The sequence below is a fragment of the Pantherophis guttatus genome, chromosome 1 (assembly GCF_059756535.1).
Source record: "Pantherophis guttatus breed Tessera chromosome 1, ASM5975653v1, whole genome shotgun sequence".
Classification (NCBI taxonomy): domain Eukaryota; kingdom Metazoa; phylum Chordata; class Lepidosauria; order Squamata; family Colubridae; genus Pantherophis; species Pantherophis guttatus.
The window spans coordinates 326,640,173-326,661,995 of record NC_142063.1 but is presented as its reverse complement, the minus strand read 5'-3'; the positions used below and the strand labels follow the sequence as shown (position 1 = coordinate 326,661,995).

General features: G+C 39.5%; 1 protein-coding gene across 9 annotated transcripts in view; it reads right to left on the bottom strand.

The window, feature by feature from the left end:
• Positions 1 to 1,942: 1,942 nt before the first annotated feature.
• Positions 1,943 to 21,823, bottom strand: part of TPST1 (tyrosylprotein sulfotransferase 1) — a 31,718-nt gene continuing 11,837 nt past the window's right edge. For 5 of the 9 annotated variants that reach the window (XM_034420969.2, XM_087889087.1, XM_087889089.1 and 2 more), the window contains 5 exons: positions 16,270 to 17,219; positions 9,465 to 9,663; positions 8,035 to 8,085; positions 4,993 to 5,030; positions 1,943 to 2,886 (listed from right to left, as the gene is read on the bottom strand). In XM_034420969.2, the coding sequence (XP_034276860.1) occupies positions 5,013 to 5,030; positions 8,035 to 8,085; positions 9,465 to 9,663; positions 16,270 to 17,114 (1,113 nt within the window). In that variant the 5' untranslated portion in view covers positions 17,115 to 17,219 and the 3' untranslated portion in view covers positions 1,943 to 2,886; positions 4,993 to 5,012. Of the gene's footprint in view, positions 2,887 to 4,992; positions 5,031 to 6,749; positions 6,819 to 8,034; positions 8,086 to 9,464; positions 9,664 to 16,269; positions 17,220 to 21,823 lie in introns of all 9 variants that reach the window. The other 4 variants (XM_087889071.1, XM_087889074.1, XM_087889080.1 and 1 more) reach the window with 1 other exon arrangement.

Genomic DNA, 21,823 nt, shown 5'->3' with positions numbered 1-21,823 from the left:
AAAAAGTTCAGCTGCTTGACCCACCGGGCTGCTGAAAACTTTTCTGTCTGAACCAATTTCCAGTGGAGATAGTGGGTCAATCATCAGTAATTAAATTTAAATATGGTTGGGATAAACACATATCCATCATCCAACAAAAATATAAAAATAAAAAAACTCAAGGGCAGTTGCAGTGTATCACTTGGTCTTTTTCTGCATTTTCTATGAACATTCGGACATGAACAAGACCTGGATTTTCAAATAGAATGAAGGATTAAAAAATATTTGATGGCAATTAATTTAACTTCTGTTTCAGGAATATTGTTGGAAATACTGTATTGTTAAAAAGAAAATAAACACCTAGAATAAAAAAATTCCTGAAATGGAACAACCATGGATTTCACAAAGGCAACTTTCATTACAACTCACCTCCCTGGAATAAAATGCAGTTGCTCTTGTGGATTGGCAACAGATTAAAAGACAGAAAGCAGTGGAATTAAGTGGATTTTTTTTTCTCAAATGGGAGATACACATAGTAAGATTTCCTCTGCGAAAAGTGATAGTACAATGTTTTTGAACAGTGTATCACTCAAATTTATTATAAATTGTTCAGGGGATACCATTAGAAAGAAATACTGCAAAATAATCTTTCCAAACTGGGTAAATAGGCTTCAAAATGATAAATGCAGTTCAATATGAATAATACAGGTAGTCCTTGACCTACAACTGTTCATTTAGTGACCATTCAAAATTACAATGGCATTGAAAAAAATGACTTATGACTGTTTTTCATGCTTAAGACCATTGTGGCAACCTCCTGGTCACATGATCAAAATTCAGATGCTTGGCAACTGTCTCATGTTTATGATGGTTGCAGTGTCCCAGGAACATGTGATCATCTTTTGTGACTTTCTGACAAGCAGTCAATGGGGAAGCCAGATTCACTTACCATGTTACTAACTTAACAACTGCAGTGATTTACTTAACAACCGTGACAGGAAAGGTCGTGAAATGGGGCAAAACTTGTTAACAATCATCTCACTTAGCAACAGAAATGTTGTGCTCAATTGTGGTCATAGGTCAAGGACTACTATTGTATCTATTGACCCAAAGAATCCACTTCTACATTAAAAGGGAAGGGATGGTAACTGATCATGAATAGATACGACAGCCAAAGAAAGCTGTCAGTAGCATTTTGGATAGTTCAATGAAAATATCAGACCAGATTGTAGCTCTGTAAAAAAAAGAAAATCTAAGCAATTTCCATGCTTGGTATCACTAGGAGAGAACCTGAAAATAGAAATGTGCATAGAATTGAGATAGTATTGGTCACTCTTGTGGATAGATGACCTTTTTTGAAACCTGGATAGAAATCCTGCACCTTTTCTGGTCCTTCTAAATCTTTCAGCCTTATATGGTGCTAATGACAACAGTAGGTCTCTCAACTGACTGCAAGGCCTGGGGATTAGCAACACTATTAGTGCTGAAGGTCATGTATTGAAACTAAATTAACATGGATCAAGCTGTCAGTGGGAAAAAAAGGCCAGGCTTTCACCTTACACCTGAAAACGGAGTCAGAGCTAGATACTTTTCAGACTATAATGAATTCAGTATTAGAAAGGTCACCTTAAAAGAGCGTTCAAACACAGGTAAACAATTTGTTCTCACAGGAAAGCCTCTTTTTTATGTGCCAAACAGATTCAAGAAAAGAGTAAAAAAAGATATTTTGTTCTCCAATTTTATTTTGGAAAGCTTTATTCTGAAATTTGTATAAATTTAATTATTAATACTTTGTTGCTGTTACTATTTTAATGTTAAATAACCATATTTTAAATATTTTCATGAGTTGATTTGGCAGGATAACATTTTAAAAAATATATATTTTTATATAACCTCAAATTGGTTTTTCTCCCCTTTCTCCAAACTGTAAAACATTTTAATTCAGAAATCCAGACTCAAAAAATTGCCACATTTAAAGCTTTTATTTCGAAAAATAAAATACAAAAGGCTGTTGGATTGTAAATCTTCAAGTTCTTTCTCGCGTCTCAGAAACCATTTTTAAATAATTAAAACATAATTTCATAAATCAGCTAAATTGGTAAAAGGGTGTGGTGACAACAGGAACAAGCACCATTTTCCACAAATTAAAAATGATTGCCCAAAGAAGGAAAAACAATACAGAAAGAAGCTGTCTGCTGTATAGTGATCTAATGATGGATGTGAACTACGTGTGGAGAAAAGAGTTCAAAGGAGAAAGAAAGGAATTAACATAGACATTCTGTGCAGTGGTTCATTTCCTGTATTTTGTGAAGGAAAGCAAGGGCTGAACAGGCCATTCCTCATTTTTTCATCCTTGTGAAGCCATGACTGCCAATCATCCCTTTGGAAGATATACACAAAGGAACCAACATGCATCAAAATAGACACACCCTGCAATTCACGCATGAGGACTAATGTGTTAAGTTAGCAGTCTTATGGAAAGCATCTCAAAAGTTAACGTATCTCACATTCTAAATCAATACTGAAGATATACCATTCAGTTTCTTCTGAGGTTTTTAAAACAATTGTGTAAATGGGAATCAATGCAATTTCTAATGCTTGAGATTCAATCTGGCAATGTATCTTCTGTGTATTAGTGTCACAGAGACTAATAGGAGGCATACCACAACTGCACAACTCTCATAACTCCAAAATGTTTTATACAGGAGAAATTCAGACCTGGAATCCTCCCACTTAATGCCTTGTTCCCAGAACCATTCCCTATAAACACCTCCAGCATTTCAGTACAGCCACTCTCAGAAGAAAGATAAGAGGTTTACATGTCATTATGAAATGGGGACATATTCTGAGGAAACAGATCTTTGTAGATTTTGCCATCGTGCTTTCTTTAAAATGACTCCAACATTCCTAGCCAAAATAGAAAACATAAGATTTCAGTACATCTCTTCAGGATAGGGCAATGTCCATTGTACATGTACATTACTTTATATAGTCTCCCAATCTTAGTACAATACACAGTCATATGGAATTTACATATTGCATAATCAGGCCCAATACTGTGTCCAAGGTAAAGAATCTAAACAAAACTTCCATGTGTTCCAAGTCTAAGAATGTGCAAATTAATAATTAATCTATCTCACTGTCCTCAGGGCAGATTTGCACTAACAATGTCTGAATTTTTATTAAATATTATTGCTCTGATTTGGAACAGATTAATTCTTTTTGGCTAATTTCTGAAAGTTTGAAGTGGCTGTGACTGTTGGCTTTTTATTTCTTTTCAGAGCATTAATCTCCCATGTGACCACTAGAGTGAGGCTCTTCTCAGAGGCCATTTTACCTTTATAGCAACTTCCAGGACTGGTCCAGTAGTGGGATTCAAATCCCGTTGCTACCGGTTTGCTTGTGGGTGCACGCCAGGGCCGGATTTTCCTATAGGCTAACTAGGCTTCAGCCTAGGGCCTCAAGATCAAGAGGGGGCCTCAAGATCAAGAGGGGCCTACATTCAAATTGTTAGCAAAATTAAAATTACACTTTCACTATAGGTGAAAGGGCCTCATAAGTGGAATAGCCTAGGGCCTCTTTTCATCTAAATCCGGCCCTGGTGCACGCACTCGCATGCAACGCTTCTGCCGATGCGCAGAGACGTCTGGGCAGGTAGGCAGAGCCTCCCGCCACCATCGCTATCAGTTCACCCGATCCAGGGTAAACCAGTAGCAACCCACCACTGGACTGGTCCTGTTATTTATCCAATTTATATGGCTAGTCTAGAGGATGATGTAAAGCAGAATCAGCCATAGAAGATACCTCCATGTATCCTACTGAGTGGAGAGGATATTTTTACCTCTCCAAAGAAAAACCAAGACTGTCAACCAACTCACATATTTTCCAAAGTTAGCAATATTTTGTTTCTGGGAAAGGAGAAATGCTTTTGTGCTGTTGCAGTTTTCAACCACCCTTTCCCCCTAATGAGCCTGATTGCTGCCTACAAATCAGATCGATCTGCCATTAATAACAATACAAAGTGGTATTTTAACCAAATTATTTATCTTCCTTGCCTAGTAGTAGTGATCCTCCAATTGATGGCAAATAAGAACCCAAATAAGAGAGGTTCCACTTCAAAGGGTGTCAAAACCTTTAACCAACTAACAATTTAGAAAGAGTGATTCTCAGAAATTTAGAGTAGGCAGATTTATTGCAATGAGCAAAGGATTAGGTTGCAAAATCTTGAAAACTGGTTTTGTACACTTGGACTCTCATTCATCAGCATGAATGTCTATTATGCTTGATCATTTTCTAACTGACTCATTTAAAGGGAAGGAATCTAACTATTTATTCGATATCAGAATTAATAGTGGTATAATAATGATAATAATATCAATAATATATAACTGCTCATATTCTGCAATATTTTGGAAATTTCCATTTTCACTGCCAGAGCCATAAAATTCCACTGAAAAGGGTTTCCATCCAAGAAAGGCCACCATATTTGGCTTCCAAATATATCCACATTCAAGGTTCTCTTCTTCACCAACAAAATTATGCTAGAATTCACATGTATTTGTGCATCCACTTCAAGAGGCCTTGTGACAGATCATTTCTAAATAGATTAGTTTTAGTTTTAGTTTTATTTGATTTATATACCACCCTACTCCCGAAGGACTCAGGGCGGTGAACAGCCAAAAGATAAAACACATAAATACAAAATTTAAAAGCAGAATAAAACTGAATTAAACAATTTGGCCGAAGACAGATTTAAAACACCCCAATAATTAAGAACAGATTAAAATTTGCATTTTAAAAAGGGAAAAAAGGGAAAAAATTAGGCCAGGCCAGCCTTGTGCTCAAAGAGCGAGAATAAGGTTGTGCTCCAAGTAAGTTACTCTAATTATGGATGGCATATAAATTTAATAATTTAATTTAATAAATAAATATTATATAAACTGCAAAACTGTTGTTAAATGCAAGTAGAGAGGATGAAGAAACAAACAGTCCATTTTATTAACAATTACATACATTAAGTCACATCCGCTCTTCTAGTTCACCGCATCAATCTATGAAAAAAAAAAGGGGGGGGAGAATAAAGTGTTATTTTTCAAATGTATATTGAAACTATACTTGAATTCAAAATATTTTTATCAACTTCTAATACTAGAACACCATCACCTTGTGGAAATTAATGGTAGTGCAGTAAACTCAGGATAAAGTAGACTTCTTTTGTAATGCAAACAGACTTTCTCGCCACATCAGGCTAATGTATACTACTGCAGATGATTTTTTAAAAGGGGTAAGACAAATTCATGGAACATAAATCTATCTATGTCTACTTTTCAGACACCTAGACAGACATTACATTTCCATTTCCATTCCCATCTGTTTAAAGGCAGAATATGTTGGAATTTCAGGTCCCTGGAATCAAAGAAACCTGCTTCATGTTAAAGCAGAGCAATCCAACTTAGCTTTGGCTAGAATCAGACTTCAATCATACAAGAACATTTTTGGAACCCATTCACCCCCAACCCTGCCCACACAAGGCAAGGGTAACTCCCTGGCCTTTTGGCAACTCATCCAAACTTAGTTGTTATGGACAGTTTTTGGAACTTTAGCACTTTAGAGTTGCCACTACCAGGAAAATATTAGTTATAGTTTTTTATCATAATTATGTATGCAATTCTGTTATTGTACCTTATTGCATATCATTGTTACTGCAATGGCTGCACATGTAATCTTCTTGGAGTTAAATTTAGCTAAAAAGGTTTAAAATCTTTGAAATGAAATTCATTACAAGGCAAAAAAAAAGTTTGCCAAAATGCCAACTTGGGTTGAGATAACTCTAGCAATAAAGACCTGGCTGATGGCAATACAAAGGACTTGTAGTGTATCATATGTAAATATCAATAAATGATATTAGACTGCTTTGTGGTGCAATGCTGTTTATATCTGAATGTTTAATTTGTGGGGGATTAAAAACTAAACATGAAGATTAGAGGGAAAATCCATGGAATTTGGCATTTTATTTTCAACAGCGGTCAGCCATATTTCTAGGAATGTCACAAACCTGAAGAAGATGAGCCTTCCTTGGTAGTCTCATCCTTTTGACATAAGAGGCTCTTTTGCTAATGCTTTCTGATTCCTTCAATTAATGGAACATGTAGGGTTTATGGCCAAAGGTTGTAAGGTGAAAGTCTCTTTGGAATGCCAGTCAAGCAACAATACCTTCTTCCAAATATTCTACCCCTTCACATTCTTTAAGTTTATTCCACAATCAGCATTCTACAGAGGCTGAGCATATTCAGTTTTCACTGGATTGTTCAGCATCTGAATTTTTATTTTCTTGTTGCCCCATATGGATTTTTTTCCAATTGCTGTTTCCCAAAAATAATTAGTAGTCTTACATATTTTCCTGTCAAATACAACAAATAATGGAAATAATCTCTTTAGCTTGTTGGCAACTTAAAATGCTAGATTTGTAGAACATTTTGGGAGTATGAGACACAAAAATTCAGAATTAAGCATCACTGGAGAGAAGGAACACCACACAAACCCAAGCAGAATTAAATCCTTTATGGCTGCAAATTAGTCAAGCACTGGCCAGCCAAGCCAAAGCATAAATTGATCAAAAAGAACGTGAAGAGCTACGGCAAATAGCTCTTTTGCACATGAAACAGAACAGATGCAGGCCCACACGCAACAGCAGCTTATCAGTAAGAATTCTGGTGCCTGCAGCCAAGAATGCGGCTGTGCTCTAAAAAAAGAAGACAAATAGCACATACTACTCTACTTTATCAACTCCTTCTTCACTTTAGCTTGATATGGGATTTCCTTTCTACTGTCTTCCTTAGCTGCAATGAGAAGAAAGTCAATGTTCACTGGGGATAAAATTGTTCTCTCATTTATTGTTTCAGACCCATGAAACTAGTGTGTTATTGCACAAAACGTGGGTGCATAATCTGAGTTTTCAAAGCCACAGGTGGTCCTCATGTTCTCTCCAGGGTGGGCTTCAAAAATTTTAGCAAGGGATTCTCTGCCCAGTTGCTGGGTGGGCATGGCCATGATGGGCGTGGCCTAGTCGGCCTCCTGCACCGTGGCCGAGGGTGTTTTTGCCCTCCCCAGGCTCCAGAGGCTTTCCTCAAGCCTCCGTGAGGGCAAAAACGGCCTCCCCAGGCTCTGGAGGCTGGAAATGGGCCTGTTTCCGGTCTTCCTGAACTTCCAACAGGCCCATATTTCACCCTCTCTGAGTCTCCTTTCGCGTCCTACACTTACCTGCATCCAAAATGGGCCACATGGGGCAGTAATAGGATTCAAATCCCATCGCTACCGGTTCGCTCATAGGCGCACAAGTGCACTCACATGCACACACAACGCTTCTGCGCATACGCAGAAACATCTGGGTGGGTGGGCAGAGCCTCCAGCCACCGCCGTTACCGATTCGCCCGATCCAGGGCAAACTGGTAGCAACCCACCACTGGCGTGGGAACTCCTGGGACGGGCGGGGTGGGGTGGGCGGGGATTTGGGGGTTCTCCAAACTCCACAGAATCTTAGCTAGAGGTTCTCCCGAACACCTGCGAACTCCCAGGAGCCGACCCCTGGTTCTCTCCCAAAGTTGCCAATGAAAGCTAATTTAATATTTTTTTTCTTTGGCCATGCTAAAAGGCTTCAATTCCCCTTTAGTCATGCCAGCTGGAAATTATTGATAATTGCAGTCCAACATTTTTGGACTATGACATATATCTTAATACACTAAAATGGGCCAATAAATCTGGTGGGTACCAGCTTGGGGGAAGCTGAAATAAATGGTAACTGAGGAATGTACAAAATAAATGCTTGTGAAATATTTTTGTACATTTTTAAAAACAAACTTGGGTGTGAAAACAACTCAGGTTGAGACAGAACCTGCTAGAGATCATTGCTTTTTATAACTCAACATCACTTCACCAGGTGAATTCAACTTACAATTCTGATTGTATTCATCTGCATGGCCCTTGAATCAGAAGATCATTGATGTTACTAATATTCCCCTAGAGCCTTCATGAGATGAGGGCTCCAAGAATCCTTACCTGTGGCATTTCTTTTAGGAAGTCAGGAAGTTGAAATTCACCTTTATAAACCTGGGAGGAAAGAAAACAAACTTTGAAACAGAAACCATGTTCCAAATATTAATACTTTTCCAGGGCCCATTACATTCAATACCTGGTTGTAGTCCTAAATATCTGACAGAAATCAGATTATTGTATTACACTGAGTATTAAGCTGATAGAGAGAGGCTGTAGGAAAATAGAAGAGAACAGCCTACATATATGACCCAATCCACCTCACCCACTTTCTATTGGTCTTTTGATGTTCAGGAGAGGCTTTATAAGGAAGAAAGTCCTATAAAGAGCACTTGTTAAAGAAAGATAAAGTATCATCAAAACTGGATTTGTTGCAGGACTGGCAATCTTTGATTCCCCAGATAAGAAGCTTGGGCGGGGGGGAGTCAATAGATGTAGAGATTCAAGGAAGGGCAAGGAGGAAAGCTGCCATGAGTAAACCAGTCAACCAATTTCTGTAGAGTGGTAGCAGCTCATCATGGCCTCTGAGTGATCTCAAAAACTAAGATGGATAGTCCAAAAAACATCCTAAAAAGCTAAAGTAGACCACTGCATTGTTGTTACCAAATTAACACCTGAGATGGATATATTTATAAAGCCACTAAGAGCTGAGCTCAACTCATCAAGTCAACTCATTTTTCTTAACTACTGTTGAGGTTAAGCTGCTGTTACTAAACCATGTGAAGTACTTTTCCTTGCACATTTCATTCATTCTCTTTCCAGGTTAATGCCCAATTGTTGCATAAGCCATTTTGTGCATTGGATGTAATTTTTACAATGCATTTACTATTATATATTAGTGTTACGTCTGGTACTCTTTAAAATGTTGCATTTATCATAGTTCGTTTAGCTGCAAGGCCATAGAGCAGGGGTGTCAAACTCGCAACAATGACACGTTGCCACGTGACATATCACGGCTTTTTTCCCCTTCGCTAAAGCTGGGGTGGGGGGTGGCCAGTGCATGACACATAAGGCCCGTGGGCCACGAGTTTGACACTCTGCCATAGAGGAACAGACAGAGGAGATATCCAACCTCTAAATGAACTGGATCTTAAATCCCAGAACAGTTAGGCAGCAAGGCCAAACAGAGTTAATAACTCAATGCACATGCACATCAAAAAGGAGAAAACTGTGCTATGCCAGACCCATTTGAATGGGAGGGTGCTAAAAGACCTTTATCAAATGCAATCCTTCTTTGAAGGACACAGCAGTGACTTGCACGTTGACTTCAATCCCCCAATTCCATTTGTATACTTCCAAAAAGTTGTCTTTTTTTTGTTGTTTGGCCCAACGCATTCTATAAAAGCACCTGAACTTTGCAATAGCACCAGCCTCATTTTTCAATGAAAATAAGATACACATAGACACACATACACAAATATAACTTGGCAATTTACCCTTCTTGTGTTTTCAAGGACTTTCTGATCCGGTTTCCCATAATTTGGTGGATTGGCATAGGGGTCGTAGCCAAGCTTCCCCAACATCGGTGCGATCACTGGCATATCCTGAAGGACATCAGTGGGGATTTTTCCAACCCATTTTGACAAGGCTTCCACATTAACTGGCTTAATAACTTGGTCCGTAGATCTTTCAACTCTGCTCCAAAATATATGCATGCATATATTAATTGATACAGTTTCATGAAAGTTATCCGCACAAAACAATGGAATGCCAGCTCTACCTGCTTTTTGTTATTCTTGCCCACTGCAGAGATAGTGTGTTGATATGTTCATGCATCTTTGAACTGGAGAAAACTGAACCAGCATATATAGAATCTACTATCCCCATTGCTATTTCTTATTCTATAGCTTTTGTTTCCAGTCATTGCCATCCCCAGTAAAGCATAGCCCTATAAATCATGTGCAGTTTGAAGGGCTTTTGGATAAGGTCAGAATGGGATGGGGTGGGGGCAAGGAAATCCTATGATGAAACGAAGCCATTGGAGTCACGGACTTGGAAATGAGAAGAAAGCAATGTCATTGGGTCACAACGGAAGAACATGCTTGTTACATGTTGTTTGCAATAATTGTGCACCATGTTAAGTGTAACTCAAAAAAGCCCTCAGATCTGAAAAAGAGCCTTCCAGATCAGAGCATGTCACATATGTATATTGAGAAGAAATAATGTATTTTCTCCCACCTAGAAGAATGAAGTTTTGTAGGACAAAGATGGCATAAAAATGGGGGGGAAACATTTGGGGTTTATTCTTATTTTTTCTCTCTTTCCTTTGTTTTTTCCCCCAAAGAATAAAAATCTTTTTTTAAAAAAACAAACTAATGAAATATTTTCTTTTAAAATATCTATGCATTAAAACAATGTTTATTGATAATGACAGGTAGTCCTCAACTTACAACCACAATTGAGCCCGAAATTTCTGTTGTTAAGCAGACATTTGTTAAGTGAGTTTTGCTTCATTTACAACCTTTCTTGGCATGGGTGTTAAGTGAATCCTTGCGGCTGATAAGTTAATAGCCCAGTTGTTAAGTGAATCTGGCTTCCCCACTGACTTTTGCTTCTCAGAAGGTCACAAAAGGTGTACACGTGACCTTGGGACACAGCAACCGTCACAAGTATGAACCAGTTGCCAAGCTTCTGAATTTTGATCACATGATCATGGGGAATGCTGCAAAGGTTGTAACTGTAAACGGTCATAAGTCACATTTTTCAATGCCGTTGTAATTTTGAAGGACTACCTGTACTCTTTATTTTGCTCCAAATCTAATACTTGTAATTTACCTACAAAACCAAACTATTATAATTTTGATGCATAAATGACTATAGATAGTCCTTGACTTCCTAACACAATGAAGCCCAAAATTTCAGCTGCTAAGCGAGACAGTTAAGTCAGTTGTGCCTCATTTTGCAACCTTTGGTGCCACAGTTGTTAAGCAATCACTGCAGTGGTTAAGTGAATCATGGGGTTGGTAAGTGAATCTGGCTTCCCCCATTGACTTTGCTTGTCGGAAGCCAGCTGGGAAGGTTACAAATGGTGATCACATGACCCCGAGACACGGCCACTGTCATAAATTCATGACTGCTGCCAAGTGTCCGAATTTTGATCATGTGACCATGGGGATGCTGCAACGGTGGTGAAGTGTGAAACCAGTCATTAAGTCACTTTTCTCAATAGTTGTAAATTGAAGATTATCTGTATCAGGTAAAAGAGTATGAAGATTGCCTCGTTGAGCAAACCTCTTATTTTAAGAACTAGAAGTCCATCAGGAGAGCAAAAATAAAATTTCAGGAAATGCAGAAACTGGTACTAAAGTAATAATAGCTCAGAAACTAGACAGTGTCTAAAACAAGGGTGTTAAACTCAAGGCCCAGGGGCCAGATCCGGCCCACAGGGTGCTTAGATCTGGCCCCCAGGGCTGTCCTGGAGACAGCGAAGGGCCAGCCCACGTTGCCTCTGCCAGTAAAAATGGAGCTCATAAGGGCTGCAGCCCTCCCAACTCGCTGGCAGAGTTCCAGGGGGTCGTCACAGCCAAAAACAGAGCTCGGGAGCCCGTTTTCGCTGGCAGAGCGTTTGGGTGATGACACAAGTGACATTGAGGTGGCCACGCCCATCCTGCCCACTCACTCCGGCCCCCTCGAGGTGAAACACAACTCTCAATGAAATCTAGTTTGACACCCTTGGTCTAAAAGCAATATTTTTATGTGAAGAATCTGTTTCTTCCTGATTTCCTTAGCTGTTTTTCTAAAACTGTAAACCCATGAAAAATTTAAGACAATATATAATCCTATTTAAATGTTGTTCTTGTTTTCTCTTCTCAGTCTTATTTATGTGACCAAATCAAACCAAAAAAATTAAGTTCCCAGTTTTCTTAGAGTTCAGTAGTTCATACTTTCATTTGTAACAAAAAGATTTTAAAAAATTAAAACTTAATAAATGTACATGATTGTGTAATTAGAATTCAAACTTTGCATTTAACAAATATGCAAAAATGATAGTTTCTAATGAGTAAAGTAAGATATACATAAGACAGTTTATGTTCCTAAAGCAGATATGTGAAGGATAAAATTAATACAATTATTGCATATATTTCCATTTTTCGTCCAGAAAAAAAAGACAAAATGTGTCTTTTTTACAGCAACAAATCCAGAAATTTTATATCTCTATTGTATCACCTCTAAAGGACCGCATCTCTCTTTAGCAGGAGTGTAACCTGAGGCTTCAGCAGGTCGCTTTAGCATCAAGAACATGGCTCTTACGTCATCCCAAAATCATCATTAATTTTTGAAGCAACAGGACGACAAAATTATTGTCATTAAAAAACAATCCTGTTAATTGGATTGGCCAATATGATTTTAACTACATTTTAAATTAAATTGTTTTGTTTTGTTAGATTTATATGAAGCCTTTTTTTCCCCAGAAGTTGAAGGCAACATAGCAGGGCTGTCCATTTTATCTCCTGACCAGCAACTCTGTGAAATGGGTTGAGATGAAAGAAAGCAACCAAGATTACTTAATGAATTTCCATGGCAGAGGATGGATTTGAACAGGGCCCAATATTTTAACTGCAAACATTGGTCCATATTAACTTCAGTTAACAGTAATCAAATGCAGCTTGTTACACAATGCATGTTAGATCTTTAATTGACCTGGTAACACAAGTTATGTAAACATACCCTGGCTTGTCATTGAGAAAGGTCAGAGCCATTACCAACTGATTGAATCTGCATTAATATACCAAGAATTCAGGATTACCTAATGAAACAAATTGTCATGTGTTTTGGACAGATGGAAGAAAACTCTTCATCTCAGTGTTTCATTACACCCTGGAACTTACCACCATAAATTTTTAATGGACCACCAACCTCGACAATTTTAATGGACAATTGGGCATGTTCACAATAAAAGAAAGAGAAATATGTAACAATGGCCAATAGCCATGATGGACTAATTAAACCTCCATGTTTAGAGGCCGTTTTATTTCTGAATACAGCTCCCACGGCATGTGGTATGCTGACTATAGAAGCAGAGGTGTCTGGTATTTGGACCCAAAGTAAGAAAGATATTTTAGATTCAGCAGCTCATTAAAAAAAAAAAAAAGATCATGGAAACTCTGGAAAAGACACAGCATCTTGAAGGAGGCTCCAACAAGCACAGCAAAGCACCTTTCCAGCTTCAGATCCACACCTAAGTTAGCTGAATTTCGAATTCTCTGCTGCCAGTAAGGAGGAAGAAGAGCAATCATTGGGTAAGGCTGGAAAAAATCCTATCTAAAATCCAGGAAGTCTGCTGCCAATCCCTGTTTTTGAGCCAGACAGGCCAAAGACATGACTTGGTATTGAGCTTCTTCCTCTTTCTCCAAGAAGCCTTCACTCTTCTCGACTTCAAACAGAGGACAGTAAATAATATTCTCTCCCACCTCACAAAAAAACCCACCCTCTACATTTCTCTTCAAATTGCTCCTGTCTGTGGCTCTGCTGACAATAATAAAGGGGGGGGGGAATCTGGTGTCGGCTGCTTCCTTTAAAAAAAAATGACATTCTCCCCACCAGCTCCAGCTGTTTTTTATTAAGAGGGCAAATGGCAGAGTTACAGTGCTAGTTATGGCAAGACTCCATGCACTCAGCCTGTCCGCCAAGAGCCACGTTGGCAATGTGTTTCAGCCACAGCGCATCTCGTGCTGCCTTGAGTTACTGCCAGTTCAGGCAGCCTCTTTTCACATCACTGTCAATCCAGATTTGTTTTCTGGGTTTTTGGGGTAGGGGGGATTGAAATGAAATTGTACAGGATTGGCTTCGTCACCCAAACCATAATAAACAGAAGCTGGGCAGCAGGGATCCACTGTGGAGGTTCAAAACACCTTTAAGTAAGGCTTGGACAATCTCTGGGTACTATTCTAAGTAAATATTGCTCCATAAAAGTGTAGGGGGAGCAACTGAGTCCAACGAAATGAGAGGACAAACAAATTGGACTGCTAAGTTTATGAAACATTTCTCCTTATCCTATGTGTGCATGTACACACCTACAGCACAACCAGGGTGCAAACAATTTCCATCACAGCACAAACCAGGGTATGAATAATTTTCATTTGTTAAGCATTCTTTTTAAGCAGCAAGCTTTAAATCAGTAGATTAATTGGGAGTTTATCAAATTTTCTCTTTTCGTCTAAAAATAGGGGGAAACATATCCAGGGAGGCCTAATTTTAAGGAAAAGGGGGAGGAAAAAAGAGGATTATGCGTTACAAACCTGTGCATAGAAGCACGTATGCAATCAATAAGAATTCTAGCTAAAAGGAGAATAGCTTAGAACAGTCATACATGATACAATGCTGTAGGGATTTCTGGTGCCTTTCAGATCATGAATAATTGAATTATCCAAATAGAGCTGATGACATTGAAGAATTACCCCTATCCAGAAGAACTTGATCAACACAGAGTAACCAATTACACAGCGCTACAATTTTTCTGCATGTCTGATTGAATGATCCTATTAGACTCAATTAAGAAATCTGCAGCCCTAGAGCTGCATGCTGCCCCTGGACAGTCTTTCTGTAGCCCTTAGGGTTACCTGAGACCATGACTGGTTCCACCTGGTGGCCTAATTTCCTGCTGTTGTACAAAACACACACACACAAAATCACTGTAGGGACTCATAGAGAGATGCAGCAGGAATTCCCCTTGCCATTTTGGTCGAGTATATACATTCCTTATGACCAGCTGTTATTTTCTTCTCACCAGTACCACACTGTGGCATGTAAGTTGGGACTGATCAGTGGCTTCAATGCCATAAACAGTATTTACAGTTAGCATCTAAACCAGCAGTAAACCACCAGGATCAATTTTTGCCAATGGGGCCAACTTTTTCCACCTCTCTAAGAAAGCAGTCAAGATATTCCTGTTTGGTCCAGAATTATGGATTAAACCGTGATGATTTTAAGAATTTTTTTAAAAAGGATTTTAATTGCTTTATGTTTTCTTTTGTTTTTACTGTGAGCTGCCAAGTACTCATTAGGTAGGAAAAAACCCCACAGAACAATTTATTTCTTAGACGAACTAAAATTTCACAAAATCCCTGCACGTTTTCGTGCTTCAAACGTGAAATGATTTTGTAAAATTTTAGTTTGTAAAACAGAAGGGATTTTTTTTAACCTTGTGATTGACATAGCTGCTATTGTTTTCTGTAAGTAAAACGGTTGATGTGAATGTTTAAAACTACTCCCCACCTCCTTTTAAAAAGCAGCATTGTGAAAAGAAGAAATAACGTTCCATTGCTTTGGTACTTAACTATGAGGATGTCTCTCCTGTTTTCTTTTGTTCTAGTCTGCTGCATATTTGCACTGCTTAAGACAAATAACTACGAAGTGTTCTCTCTTTCTGCACAGCACTAGCATTTCATATTCTGTTTTAAGACTGCAGATGAAAATCAGAAAGTAAAAGGAGGCTTGCTTGTCCTTCAATCTTGATCCTGCTGGTGAAAAAATGATTCTGCTGGTTTATTTTACCAACAATAAATATTTATAGTTTTGAAGCCGGTTACTCCCAACCCGCAGGCTACAGGGTGGTCATTGTTGATCGTAAGGAAGGCATGCACTGAAATGATGAAATTCTGCTACATCTCTGCATGAATTGCTGCCCTTGTTTTATTCTTTTATTTAGACTTCTACTCGGGCAGCAGAACAGTAGGAAATTTTCAAATGGCTAAGCCCAAGTCTCAAGGGAGTCAATTCCATAACAACAACCATTCCTTTCCTTCAAGAGCTCAAGGCAGTCTTTCCTCCATTCTTCCCCCCCCCACCTCCCCACACATACACACCAATCCTGTGAAAAAGGTTGGACAAAATGGGTACCCTTTTACCTAATTTGCATATAATTTTAAAATAATGCCATTTTAGAAACAGGGAATTTTTCCGCAATGGAAAATGTAACAACAGAAAAATGTTCCATCCCACATCCTTATCCTTGAGGCTTTCTGCAATGAAGGGTAATTCCTGGCATCCGAACATGAGAATTTTTCCTAATTTCAGAAATGTATTGTAATGACCATAATTTCGGGAGATGGCTGAGGCAGAGAAATATTTCTATTTCTCTGAATTTTTCAAGATGCATTTTTGTTATTGTTATCTGTAACCCTGACCATAAAAAAATATATCTCAGCCCTTTTTGAGTATTTTAGAGGAAACAAACAGCTGGACAAACTCTGTCCAACTCAGGACTTTCTAAAAACCTCATCCAGGAAGAAGCAGACTCACTTTGATAGGGACACTCCCCCAGCTTTCCCAATCATTTCTTCGTGATGCAAAACTGCAGGATTCCATGGGATGTGGAGGAACTTGAGGAGCGTCCTGAGCCACTGCTCGGGGTGCAAGACCAGCTGCTCATAATACATCATCATGCAACGGTCAAGGCCAGCCTCCAAGCACTGGTTATACATAATCTCAATGGCACGATTCCATTTGGTCAGGCAATCCCTGTAGCTAGTCAGATCAAAGCCAGCAATGGTGACCTTCCTGGAGATCATGGAATGAACAGAGGCTCGGCCATCTCTGACCATTAAAATAAACTTGGCATTGGGGAAAATCCTGGCAAGGTAAGTTAAAGACTTGAGGGCAAAGGGGTCCTTGTTGCACAGGTAAGGGGCTGGCTCCCCATGCTTCACGATAATTTCCAAGAGAAAGGCCTGCATGGCCGAGTCCAACACCTCGTCTGTGACACCTGCTTCATTGAGCCGCATTTTCTCTTTGCTTGATCGGGCCCACATCTGCTTGACAGCCAAAATCCGAGGGATGACCCGTGTCTCTTCTCCACACCGGATGTCCGGGTGAGCATCTAGCATCGCCCGCATCAAGGTGGTGCCACTCCGGGGTACTCCCCCAATAAATATTAAAGGCATGTCTTTGTTGTAAGCCAGAGTGGCATTTTCCTTTGTGCTCTGGATGGTTCTTGTGGTTGCTTTGGCTGGCTCCAGTCGGGTCAGTTGGCTTCGCTCCTCTATTTGGTGATGGCATTCCATAGCATGTTGCCCCAAGTAGAAGACAGTCACTGAACTGATCACCAGACAGACCAGCAAGAGGTTCTGCTTGAGTTTCGCTACCATCTTTTGTAGAGAAGCCACTTCATGCGGTTAGAGGTGGCTGGCTGGCCCAAGTCACTGCCTGCGTTTCATGCCATGGAGAATGTGGTCCCAAGAGATCAAGACTTGCTGGAACAGAGGAACAAATAAAGGAAACAAAAGGAAACAAAACAAATCAGAGTACTGTGATTAAATTTAAAGAGCTTCTCTCCTCCCAAGCAACATTCCAGCTATTAAAATGATAACACTCGCAATCATCAATGATTGAGAGTTAATGGGATCCAATAGTTACAACACAAGATTGTAATTTTGAATGTCTATGGAGATTCTCTCTCTATATAAATAGGATTGACAACATAATCGCCAACGTCCGATGATGGATATGGCACAAGAATAAGAATGGAGATTCTCAGTCATCCAGGTCATGGTTGTGCCAAAGGTACTTTTCCAAAATGCAACTGGACTTTCTTTGTTTTTCCTTGAAGACATTTTGCATCTCATCCAAGAAGCTTCTTCAGTTCTTGGATGAGATACGAAATGTCTTCAAGGAAAAACAAAGGAAGTCCAGTTTGCCTTTTGGAAAAGCACCTTTGGAATTGGAATTGGGAAGACCCAGATTCACCACCACCTTCACCCCACAAAGCCATCAAAAGACCCAAACCACTCATGAAGTTCTTATGGGAACAAAAATGAAACGCAGGGGGGATGTAGAGGAAACATTTACATATTATATTGAACTTATCGGAAAGTCAGAATATAAAGATAAGAACTAAACAAATACAGTGGTATCTCGGTACTTGACTCCTTCAAAAGTTGTTGAATTTGACCACGACACATTTTGATGTAAAAATGTTTCTCAGTACTCATTGTTTGCTTGATCTTGATGCGCTGTGACAGGAAAAGGGGAATAGCCACGGAGCACAAACAGGAAATTGACCATGTAGGGAAGGTCGCTGCAGAGGATGGATAGGAAGTCAGCCATGCTGGGAAGGTCACTGACATAGGAAAAGAGACAGACAGGAAGTTCTTCCCGGCCAAAACAAAGGGTCATGTAGTAAATCAGGTGGTTCATTTGGCAATTATCATTTTTAGTACTCATCGTGAGAAGTACCGAGGTACCACAGAAAATAATTTTCAGGAAGTCCTGGACAATATGAGATGGTCACAGGTCAAGGGCACAGCATGTGGTTTCAAATGAGGTCAAGGAACCTATACCACAACAAAGTTCATAGAGCCACAATCCTCATCATCACAATTAGGCCATGCTGGCTAAGGATTCTTAGAAAGGAGAATATCATCTATTCTTCTCAAGACACAAAAGCCACAAGTTTCTACATTCTTGTAGCAAGAACTGTAAGAGTGGAGAATGCTGGCTTAAATCATGATCCAATTCAATATATGCAGAACCACAATTTAACCAAATAAAATGGGTACACAATTTAATTAGAATCATAATTTAACCAAATAATATGGGTATACACAATAGAACAAACCACAACAAACATATTCAAGTTTATCACCAACAAAATTTAGCATGTTATTAAATATCACCCTAAAATTCTCTGCAGTTGAATCTATGGAGATGGTTTAGTGCATCCACATAACCTGCGTGTGTGTCAGGACACTAACATATCTCTGAGTTGATAAGATACAGGTAACAATATGTTGATTTGCAAGATATTCTCTAGATTAGCACTTTTATCCACTTACAGAGGATAACATGAACATGCTTGGAGTAAAACTGAGATTTAGTTGCACTTCAGTGGTGAAATCTGAACCGGTTTGCTACTGGTTTGCTGGCCGCGCATGTGTGCTGAGCGCCCAACGCACGCTATACATGCAAGCACAGTACGTGCCAAACACACAGAAAAAGGAGGCTTAGGAAGGTAAGTATAACAGTGAGAGGGGGAACTGCTGTGCCGCGCGATTTAAAAATGTGCGGCACAGCTGATCATCAGAAATAACAGTTCGGACGAACAGGTAGGGTTTTTTTTTACTACCGGTTCGTCCGAACTGGTAGTTTTTATCACTACTGGTTCGCCCGAACTGGTGCGAACCAGTAGGATTTCACCGCTGTTGCACTTGTTGTCCACCAGCCTGAACTGACAAGTACTACTTTTGCTATTAGCAGAGGATGCTGTACATGGCAATGTGCAACTAAGGCTGGAAACTTTTCTATACCTTTCCTGTTTTACTGAAAAGCATTATGTGTGAGTTTTTAACTGATCAAAGACACACTAAGGAGTGGAGGTACATATCTGTATGCTCAGTTAATACAGTGTTTTCAAGTTTAGCAACTTTGAAATGTGTAGACTTTAACTGGCTGGGGAACTCTGAGAGTTGATGTCCACATATCTTTAAGATTGCCAAATTAAAAAAAAAAATCTGATCTAATAGCAACCAAACATATGGAAATAATAGAGAAAATGCAGAGCGATTTGGATGAAAACAAAATTTATGTTAGAAGAGAGTGAGAAGGGCTACACAAGAAACATCAACCAGGGATATCAATTTAAAATAAAAATAATGAAATTATTTGGGACAAATCTGAAGGGGGAATATTACTGCAAGGAATATTTTCAAGAGCAATGTGGTATGATTATCAAAGAGGGGCAGTAAAACATGCTGTAAAAGTTAGTGTACAAATAAAAAAATTGGTAAAAGGAAATCATCTGAAATATTCAAACTGTTGAAGTTGCAGATATAAATGAACCAACAAGAAAAATGTTAGAATGTGGATGTGGTTTGCTAACAGAGTGGTTGTATAACTTTTTTAATGAGTTTGTAAAGACTTCATCTCTGGCTTTCGATTAGAAGACAGCTATTATTGCTTCTCTATCAAAGGAAACTGTTCTAAAACTTCAGTTAGATTCATTTGTTAAGTATGAGAAAGTGTCAGGCAATTTCTGACAAAAGGGTACAAAAATGACAGTGTACAACATTGAAGAAATACAGACCTCTTCTGCAGTAAGAAATGTATGAATGTAATTTTAAAAAGTCTCTACTTTTTTGCTACTTTTACTCTACTTTTATCTATAAAGCTGTATAATAAACAGTATATGCTTGAATTATGGAATGTTTCAGAACCAAAGGTCAGTTGCTGAATGTGATAAGACCATTTACATACTGGGAGTTCAGCATGCATAAGAATGAACGGAATGCTTAGCGAATGATTCAATACTAAAGTGCTCTTTATGGTTTAACATATTTATGGATAAATATATAAGAAATATTGGGGTAATGAGATATGTGTTGATTGGAGTTTTGGATGTACAGATAGTCCTTGACTTACAACATTTCATTTAATGTCCATTCAAAGTTACAACAGCTCTGAAAAAAGTGACTTATGACTGTTTTATGACCATTGCAGCATCCCCATTGTCAGGTGATCAAAATTCAGACACTTGGCAACTGGTTCATATTTATGATGGTTGCAGGCTCATGTGATCACTTTTTGGGACCTTCTGACAAGCAAAGTTAATGGGGAAGCCAAATTCACTTAACGAAGTCACTAACTTAACTACTGCAGTCATTTACTTAACAACTGTGGCAAGAAAGATCATAAAATGGGCAAAATTCACTTAACAAATGTCTTGCTTAGCAATAGAACTTTTGGGTTCAATTGAGGTTGTAAGTCGAGGACTACCTGTACATGTCCTTTGGTATGTGTGATATTCCTTTGTTGGAATGAAACTGATTTTTTTTTTTTATTAGATTTCTATACCGCCCTACTCCCGAAGGACTCAGGGAGGTGCACAGCCAAACAATAAAAACACATACATACAAAATTTAAAAATAGAATAAAATCAAATTAAATAATTTTGGCCCCGACAAATTTAAAACCCCAAACTTTTAAAACCAATTTAAAATTGAATATATAAAATACTAAAAGATATTTAAAATTTTAAAAATCTTTTATAAAAGAGGGGGAAAATTAGGCCAGGCCGGCCTGGTGAAATAGTAAGGTCTTTAAGGCGCGGCGGAAGGTGCGCAGATCCGGGATCCTCCGTATCTCTGGGGGGAGCTCGTTCCAGATAGTAGGTGCCCCCACAGAGAAGGCTCTCCCCCTGGGGGCCGCCAGTCGGCATTGTTTGGCTGACGGTACCCGGAGGAGCCCCTCTCTATGGGAGCGTACCGGCCGGTGGGAGGCTATTGGTGGTAGTAGGCAGTCCCGCAAGTACCCAGGTCCTAAGCCATGGAGTGCTTTAAAGGTGGTAACCAGAATCTTGAAGCGCACCCAGAAGACCACCGGGAGCCAGTGCAGCTCGCGCAGGAGGGGTGTTACATGGGAACGCCATGTCGCTCCCATTACCACCCGCGCGGCCGCACTCTGCGCCAGTTGGAGCCTCCGGGTGCTCCTCAAGGGGAGCCCCATGTAGAGAGCATTGCAATAGTCCAGGCGGGAGGTGACAAGGGCATGAGTGACCGTGCGTAACGAGTCCCGATCCAGAAAGGGACGCAACTGGCGAATCAGGCGAACCTGATGAAAAATCCTCCCGGTCACGGCCGTCAAGTGCTCTTCTAAAGACAGCCGTGAATCCAGGAGGACGCCCAAGTTGCGAGCCCTCTCCGTGGGGGCCAATGATTCGCCCCCAATAGTCAGTGATGGCGTCAACTGACTATATCGGGACGTCAGAAACCACAGCTACTCGGTCTTGGATGGGTTGAGCCTGAGCCTGTTCCTCCCCATCCAGATCCGTACGGCCTCCAGGCACCGGGACATCACTTCAAGG